The sequence below is a fragment of the Myotis lucifugus genome, unplaced genomic scaffold (assembly GCF_000147115.1).
Source record: "Myotis lucifugus unplaced genomic scaffold, Myoluc2.0 scaffold_39, whole genome shotgun sequence".
NCBI classification, from domain to species: Eukaryota; Metazoa; Chordata; class Mammalia; order Chiroptera; family Vespertilionidae; genus Myotis; species Myotis lucifugus.
The window spans coordinates 3,646,385-3,655,990 of record NW_005871087.1 but is presented as its reverse complement, the minus strand read 5'-3'; the positions used below and the strand labels follow the sequence as shown (position 1 = coordinate 3,655,990).

At 39.2% G+C, this 9,606-nt stretch overlaps 1 protein-coding gene across 1 annotated transcript in view; it reads left to right on the top strand.

Moving 5' to 3' along the window:
- Positions 1 to 9,606, top strand: part of ZCWPW2 (zinc finger CW-type and PWWP domain containing 2) — a 63,111-nt gene that overhangs the window by 45,864 nt on the left and 7,641 nt on the right. Inside the window, exons 6-7 of the mRNA XM_023752909.1 lie at positions 3,904 to 3,962; positions 5,507 to 5,574. Of these exons, the coding sequence (XP_023608677.1) occupies positions 3,904 to 3,962; positions 5,507 to 5,574 (127 nt within the window). The remainder of the gene's footprint in view (positions 1 to 3,903; positions 3,963 to 5,506; positions 5,575 to 9,606) is intronic.

The window sequence follows — 9,606 nt, the reverse complement described above, 5'->3', positions numbered from 1 at the left end:
TTCTTGGCATTGACTTCATGAGATGTTGAAAGGTGATGTGAGGAATCTGACACCATGCCTGATGAATAGCACTGTCCAGTTTTGTGAAATTTGATGGTTGTGGAACCAGCTGCCTGATGGCTCTTTTAACTTTGTCCCACAAATGCTCAATTGGATTGAGATCTAGTGATTGTGGGGGCCACCTAAGCAAGGTAAAGTCTCCCTGATGTTCTTGAAACCACTCCTGCACAATACGAGCACCGTGGCATGGCGCATTGTCTTGGAAGAAGCCATCTCCATTGGGATACACCATCAACATGATAAGATGAACTTGATCAGCAACGATACTTAGGTATGTTGTGCTATTCAGACGTTGTTCCACACGAATTAAAGGGCCCAAATCATGCCAGGAAAACATGCCCCAAACTATAACACTGTCCCCACCAACTTGAAGGGTTGTACTCATGCATGTGGGGTGCATGCTTTCATGCTGTTTCTGCCAAATTCTCACTTTGCCATCTGCATGATGCAGCTGGAAATGTGATTCATTGGACCACATGACTTTTTTCCAATGCTCGACTGTCCAATCCTTGTGTTCCTGTGCAAATTGGAGACGTTTTATCTTGGTAACTGCAGACAGCAAAGGTATTCGAACAGTCCTTGGGCTTCCATATCCCATATGATGCAGTGTACGGCTAATTTGCCTACCTACGTCAGGTGGTCATAATAATCTGGCCACTCACGTTCAAATATATCTCACGTTCAAATATATCCCACGTTCAAAGGCTGTTAAATCGCGATGTTTACCCATATCTTCAGAAAAAAATCACTTCTACTGTCGTGGTAAACAACCTGCTTCCCTATTTATAATGGTCTGGCCCTCTAGCAACTTCAGCGTAAAATTATTGCTAATTTGCCTACAAACATCAGGTGGTCATAATAATCTGGCCACTCAGTGTGTGTGTGTGTGTGTGTGTGTGTGTGTGTGTGTGTGCGCGTGTGTGTGTAATATTTATATTTATATTTCCAGTCCTGGGAAAAAATGAAAAAAAATTGAATTACTCCTTGAGATTGAAGATCACAAAAAGAATAATTACTTAGTTTTCAGCCACATGAGTATTTCATACAAACTTCCCTTGAGTAATTATTAAGTTATTTAAGTTGTTTAATAATACCTTGAGGAATTATCAAATTCAGTCTTCATTTCATAGTTAATGCTTTTGAATGTATAATGTGAATGTCACTCTGCTAACTGCTAAACATATAGTAAATTTTAAAAAAGTTATTCCTATCTTTGTAGTTCAAATACTTGATTCAACATTAAAAGATCAGTAAAACTGAAAGAATTCAACAAAGCAGGCTAAGAAAGTATCACTTTAGTAAGTTAAAGTGAAAAGACAAATAAAAGGAACCAACGAATATATTGAGGTGAAAGTTGCACTGAGCTGTCTTAGAAGCTGAGGATAAATGGAATGAATTGTTTAAATGCCCAAGTCACCAACAATGGCAGTAGAGAATGGACAGTAACATCGACTCCATTTCTTCTCTATGCTGATATGTCTTTATCCTATCTTTCTCCCAACAATTATTCATTAATTTATTCCACATGCACTTCATGTGCACCTACAGTATGCAAGATGTGACATGGAGACAAAGTGCATTACCCTAGAGCACGAACCTATGACACGCGTGTCAGAGGTGACACGTGAACTCATTTTTTTGGTTGATTTTTCTTTGTTAAATGGCATTTAAATATCTAAAATAAATATCAAAAATATAAGTCTTTGTTTTACTATGGTTGCAAATACCAAAAAATTTCTATATGTGACACGGCACCAGAGTTAAGTTAGAGTTTTTCAAAATGCTGACACGCTGAGCTCAAAAGGTTCGCCATCACTGCCGTAGAGAGAAGATAAGTCTTGAATACAAATAATTAAAATATGAGACCATATCCTGACATAGATCATAACTTTTATCATAGGAAGGTCCATGGGAAAATGTGAGTTCTTCTATATCTATAATTTGATTATAAATTTATTCAGCTATATTTTGGGTTTTGATTTCTTATTTCCTTTCTTATTTTATTGCATTTTAGTCAGTGAATATGGTCTATAAGATAGAAATTATTTTAATATTTTTGAGACTTCCTTTGTGACTCAATAGGTGATCAAATTTGCAAATTTCTTAGGCTTGAAAACAATATATATTCTATAATTAATCAGTGCCAGGTTTGATATGTGTTTATTAAATTTATTATTTGTTTTGTTGAATTCTCCTATTTCTTCACTAATTTGTGTTTGCTTTATAATTTTTATGAGAAGTAAATTAAAAGATCTTATTTTAACTGTAGATTCATCAGTTTCTACTTTTGTTTTGCTTTTTATATCTTAAGGCTAAGATTTTAGGTACATACAGGTTCAGGACTATTGTACTTTCTGGGTGGATTTTTTTAGCATTGACTAATAACCCTTTTATCCCTGATTATGGTTTTTGCCTTAACACCTGCTTTTTTCTAACAGCAATATTGCTACATTGGGTTCCTTTTGTTAATAGTTATTGATATAGTATATTCTATCTCCTTTCAATTTTTCTGTCACTAATTTTTTTATAATTATACCTTTGTTGAGATATAATTTATTCACTCTTACAATTCATTGAATTTTAGTATAGATACAGTTGGGTAAAACAATACCACTACCTAATTTTAGAACATGTTTTCATTACCCCAGAAGGAAACCACATACTCATTAGCAGTCACTGCCCATTTCTCTCCTCTCCAAAGTCCCTGGGAACTACTAATCTACTTCTGTCTTTATGGATATGCCTTTTCTGGATGTGTCTGACAAATGGAATCAGACACGTGGCCTTTTGTTTCTGACATTTCTGACCTTTCACTTAGCATAATGTTTTCAAGATTCATCCATATTGTATTATGTGTCTTTACTTCATTATTTTTAAAGACTGAATAATATTCTATTGTATGACTATACCACATATTATCTATCTACTGATGGACATTTGGGTTGTTCCTACTTTCTGGCTATTATCAATCATGATGTTATGAATGTTCATGTACAATTTCTGTGTGGACATGTTTTTATTTCTCTTGGGTATATAACTAGCAGTGGAATTGCTAGATCATAGGGTAACTCTACACTTCGCATTTGAAGAACTGTCAAACTGTATTCCAAAGTGGCTCCACCATTTCACATTCTCAGCGATGTATGAAGGTTCTAATTTCTCCACATTCTTCATTGTATCTTTGCTGAATCATTAAAGCCCCAGTCCCAAGTCCTTTGTGCCCTATCCTGGTACAAATTCCTTGTGGCCTTCACCATGCCAGTTCCCACCTATATGGTGTTGCATTCCTCATGTTTCTGGCACATACATATTTATTTTCCTTTCTTTAATGGTCATATATGTATTAAGACTTAAAAAGTTGTTTTACTTAGTATTTTTATGTGTATGTGAAGGTGACGAACCTGGATGCAGGGGATAATATTCATCTGTGAATCAGCCTACCATTCCTGGAAGTTGAGCAGATCAGTGCAATTGCAGGGACTGTGAAGTTGATTGACATAGAGTTGACCTAGGGCCGTGGTTGGCAAACTATGGCTCACGAGCCACATGCGGCTCTTTGGCCCCTTGTTGTGGCTCTTCCTAAGCCTTAGGAGTACCCTAATTAAGTTAATGACAATGTACCTACCTATATAGTTTAAGTTTAAAAAATTTGGCTCTCAAAAGAAATTTCAATCGTTGTACTGTTGATATTTGGCTCTGTTGATTAATGAGATTGCTGACCAATGACCTAGGGTGTTGTTCAGGGCTATGGGCTAAATTACTGGGCCCATATAGGATCCACTATTTTACTGAGCTCATCCAGTCCCATATGAATTGTCTCATCTTTTCTGTTGTTATTTACAGTTGCCAGTTTCCAAAAATAATACTGAAACAAAAAAGCCCAAATTCAGAAAAAGGAAGAGGTATGTTTTCTTTTTAATTAAAAAGTATTATAATAAAATTGAAATATATATTGGGTTTACTTATTATATGGCATTTCCCCCTGGCTCTTGATTCTGTTTCTCTAGGGAGACAATTGGGTTTAAAATTTTCTAAAAGAATTAATAAAATGATAAGTAGTAGTCTTAGAAGTATGGAGAAAGTTTGGTGTTTATAAAAAAATGTTGAACCAGGACTTTTAATATCATGTGAGCAACTAGATGAGAAGCAGGTTTTCAGTTTAAAATAGGTCATGGGAACCAGAAACAGGTCTTTATAATCTAGACTAATAAAAGGGTAATATGCTAATTAGACTGGACGTCTTTCGGATGTCCTTCCTGACAAAGCTGGGCCCAGGAGAAGCCGCCCACCTGTGGTCCCGGGCGCCGGCAGCTGCGGCCTGGGCAACGCTGCCCGCCCCCAGTTCTGAGCGCCTGTGGCCAGCCTGGGCCAAGCCGCCCCAGGTTCCGGGTGCCTGCAGCTGGCCAGAGGGAGGGAAGCCCGGGTTCTGGGTGCAGGGTTGAGGCAGAGGCAGTTAGGGGCAATCTGGCAGGCAGAGGTGGTTAGGGGCCATCAGGCAGGCAGAGGGGTTAGGGGCCATCAGGCAATGGGGCAGGCGAGCAGTTAAGAGCCAGCAGTCCCTGTGGGATCGGGCCTAAACCCACAGTTGGACATCCCCCGAGGGGTCCTGGATTGGAGAGGGTGCAGGCCGGGCTGAGGGATCCCCCTCCCCCGTGCACGAATTTCGTGCACCGGGCCTCTAGTGAACTAATAAGCACTGATGACAAATTTTAGTGTTTATCATTGAACCAGCCATTGTTTATTTATTTATTTTTAATGAATGGTAATCAGTACTGTGTTAAAGTGAGTCCTACTCAAAGACTAACTCTGATAGTCTTTTTTCAGAAGATGAATAATTAAAGTTTTAAAAATTACTTTAAAAATGCCTTATCTCATTTATATTTCCCAGTAACCCCATCAAAATAGGTAGGGAGAGTACCACAGTCATCTCCATTTAAAAGGTGTAGAACTTGTGGCTTAGAGAAGCTAAGTGGCTTTTTAAAGATCTTATGGTTAGAGAAAATGTGTTTGGACAAATGTTTTCTGACTCTTAATCAGCAACACCATGTAGTGGAATAGCATGGATTTTGCAGTCAGACAGAATTTAGTGCGTCATGCTCAACCACTTACCTATGTTGTCAAGTTGCTCAACTTCTCAGAGCCTCGGTTTCTTTACACAATGGGACTGACAATTACTTAGTAAGTTTCTGGGGGAAGGATTACATGAAAAAGCCTATGTAAGGTGCTTGGTAGATTATTAGTGCTTTTCACCTAGAGAGAACCCAAATCAATACTATTTCCCTTTGGTTTTTCACTGTATCATTCTGCCTTACAGTATAAAACAAGGAAGAGTACTTTAAAGTAAATATATATTCATAATTTATGATTACCAATGCATATATATGAATGGTCATTTAAATATACATGAGAGATTATTTGAAACTAACTATGTCACATTTTTTTCTAGGAAAGCTATTTTAAAATGCTGTTTTGAAAATGTTTGTACCGATGATGCCTTATCAAAGGAAAATATGGGTATGTGAAGGCCTGTCCTAATTTTAGCTCTTTTACTTCTATTTAATACTACCAAATAAAGTTGTAGTCCTTTGAAGAAAAATAATGTACATATATACATATCTGAGAAACATTAGTGGGTTATTTTGAGTTTTAATTTACATTCTAGGGCTTTTCAATTGTCTTTACATTTCTATTCCTTTGAATTAAATGTTCTCTGTTTTTAGCATGTACCATCTTCTGGAATCTCTGTAAGCCCTCCTTTTTGGACCACCTTTCCTATTAGTCTACTGCTCTAGATTTGCTGTTCCTTTATGAAGTTATTCTCTACCAATTGTCCCTCCCCCCCCATACACACACACACCTTAGAGATCAGGAGGAGAGCTAATCATGTGCAGCTACTTTACCTCTCCAACTATCAGTTTCTTCATCTGTAATCAAGAGATGCGGTGAAAACCGGCTTATCCAACATGGAGAAGACTGTTTGTGGAAATAACTTTTTTTAAAATAAAGTACCAGCAGTTGTGGGAAGAAATATCAGCAAAAATACATTTCAGTTCAGACCTCTCCATTCCAAATGCAGTGAAGTGCCAAAGGGAGAGAAGGAAGAAAAGTGGCAGCCTGGGGCTCCCAGCTGAATAGCCGTTGGTATTAGAACACAGTAGGTGAATGTGGAATGCAGGGAGAAGGTTTTAATTTCAAAAGTGCTTTACCCTTTGTACATTTTTGTGTCTTGAAAAGCAGGCAAATGCTTATTTGCAAAATGGAACTTAGGCAGCCTTACAGAGGTTTCAAAGCACAGTAAACCCCCAGAAGTTATTCATGCCATCCTCCCTTTCACTAGTAGCCACCCCCAGATCCTATGGCACTGTGTTTCAATTAGCTAAATAGTCACTTATTTATAGTCTCATTGAAAGAAAGAAAAACAGGCAGAGAAAGGTTGGGATAGTTATTGTTACTTTTAATCCTTTATTCTTCTCCTAAACTACTACAAAATTCTATTGTTTCTATCCTTATTTGGCTGCTTCTTTCCTTTTAATTAAGATGCCCTTTTTGGCTATTTTGTCCCTTTGCCTCACAAGATCAGTTCAAATATTCCTGTAGCTTATCCCTGACTGAGTTTCCACTAGGAAGACCTGGCACCACAGCTGAGGGCTCCATCGCTGGGATCCTTCTACCCTCGAACTTGCAAGGGGTACTGCACAAGAAACCCAGTGCAGCCAGGAGCTCATTGACAGGAAGTGACTCTTCCGTGTAAGCAAGGGAATTCATCTCAGGAGTTATCCATGGGAAGGGAAGCCTTTTCAGGAGTCTCACATTCTGTGTGGCTTTAAAAGTCTCAATGGTTAATTGTTAAAATAGCCTAATCTGTGTTTTACTCCTCCATCTCATTTGAACATCTGAAGAGCAGAAACATCTAGCCTACAGTTTTCTTTGCAAGAGCTGTCTACATATTGAGAGAGTAATTATTTAATAGTAGTTTAACCCTCTTCAGATATTTTACCTGCTACCTATATTTCTATGGATCCCTAAATGCAAGCCTCCAATATCTCACATGTATTCTTAAGGCAGAATCAACCCTAGATCAAGTAATACAGGAAAATTATACCATCTTCTTCTGGAATCTCTGCAAGTCCTACTTTTTGGACCATCTTTCCTATTAGTCTACTACTCCAGATTTGCTATTCTTTTATGAAGTTACTAGAGGCCCAGTGCACGAATTCGTGCATGGGTGGGGTCTGGCCGGCCCATCCCCAATTGGGGCGGATCGGGGCCGGGCCTGTCGGGGGGAGGAGGAGATGGTGGGAGGTTGGCTGGCAGGCCCACCCTGATCGGGCCCGATAGGGCCAGGCTGGCTGGGGGGAGGGGCCACGTGAGATTGGCCTGCATCCCCACCCCCCCATCGGGCGGGTTCGCTAGCTGCAGTGGGTGTCATAGTGATGGGTTGTTCTAGTCCTTACAGCGTTCTGGTCGCTGGCTTTTTATATATATAGATTCTCTACCAATTGTCACCCTCACACACACCTTAGAGATCAGGAGGAGAACTAATTAAGTGCAGCTACTCTCCACCTATCAGTTTCTTCATCTGTAATCAAGAGATGCAGTGAAATCTGGCTTATCCAACATGGAAAGGACTGTTTCTGGCAATAAATTAATTCTTGTGAGGCAAAAGGACAGAATAGTCAAGAAAAAGCTGAGGAATCATTAAATAATTTAAACTGTATACCCACCACTATGTAAAGATTTAATCTAAGATATAACTGTTTGTGGAACATGTCTGTATTTTTTGGAAAATTGATACCAGGAATATCATGTATTATACAGGGTGGGGCAAAAGTAGGTTTGCAGTTGTGAGTATGTGAAAAGAGTTTATTCTTGTATTATTATTTATTAATTATTGTATTATTTTCCATATGAGCAACTATAAACCTATTTTTTCCCCACCCTATATTTGTATTATCCCTATAATTGATTTTCCCCAGTGTTTAGGGATAAGAAAATGTATCTATGATGATGAAATATAAATAGCAATAATAATAGCAATGAAAACCAATACTTATAACAATTTCTATATACCCTCACTCTTCTAAGTATTTTATGTATTAGTTTGACCCTTATGAGATCTGTATGAGGTTGATAAAGTAGATATTATATCTCCCATCTTATTGATGAGAAAACTGAGGCACTTAAGAGGTTACATGACTTTTCTAGGGTCACATTTTTCTTAAAATTAATCAAAGTGTGCAGCTATTTCTTTGGTTGCTTTAAGTACCAGGAGCCTTAAAGCTATTTTTTAAAATGTACACCACTGGTACAACTACTGGTCTAACCATTTTAAAATGTAATTATTGCCATTAGTATCCCCTTTAATGAATTGATTTTTATTTCTTTTAATCTTTGAGTTTTTATCATTTTTCAAATTGTATCATTATTTTCTGTTGGTAAATAGCTCATTTCTTTTGGGTGAATAGACAGTCTATAAAAGTTTGATTAAATAAGATATTGACATATTAATAATTACCCAGGGCAAACTAATAATCTATTAGCATTCATTGTTAAATGAGCAAATGGTATATTCATAATTGACTTGGGACATGTAAGCATGGAAGGGGATGTTAATATAGGAAAGGTCTGCATCATGGGGTGAGTCCAAGCAAGAGCATGAAGAACTTGGAGCTTGAAGGGGTGACAAGGAGAGAGGTGATATCTTACTACTCAAGACAAATCTTACCTCTTGGTAAGATATGATTGGTCTTCATGCCCCTTGTACAAAGCCTTGTGCTTCCAATTTCTGTTTGTGTCTCCAGGAATGATGCTGTCTTCTCCATTACATTCCACCCTGTATTTTACTCATCTCTATATTCATTGTAAGCAGACAGAGGAGTGTTTGTGGTTACTCAAAATCAAAACAACATCAAGTTTTCTGTAAGAATGCCTTCTAAATGTCCTTATTGAAATGTCCCTGCAAATTTATTTAACACTAGAGGCCCAGTTGCACGAAATTCGTGCACTCAGGGGGGTTCCCTCAGCCAGGCCTGCACCCTCTCACAGTTTGGGAGCCCTCAAGGGATGTCTGACTGCTGGCTTAGGCCCGCTCCCCACGGAAGTGGGGGAGGCTCCCACCACCGCTGCTGCACTTGCCAGTCATGAGCCTGGCTTCTGCCTGAGCAGCACTCCCTCAGTGGGAATGCACTGACCACCAGGGGAAAGCTCCTGCATTGAGAGTCTGCCCCCTGGTGGTCAGTGTGCGTCATAGTGACTGGTCGTTTTGCCTTGGGCCAAAACAGGCTCTCTGACATCCCCCAAGCGGTCCCAGATTGTGAGAGGGCATAGGCCAGGCTGAGGGGCATCACTGGTGCATGATTTGGGCTGGGGAGGGATGCGGGAGGTGGCCAGCTGGGGAGAGACCGCAGGAGGGCTCCAGGGTGTGTCCAGCCCATCTTGCTCAGTCCCAATCGGCCAGATGCCAGCAGCAAGCTAACCTACCAGTCAGAGTGTCTGCCCCCTGGTGGTCAGTGCACGTCATAGTGAGTGGTTGAGCGGCCTTAGCTT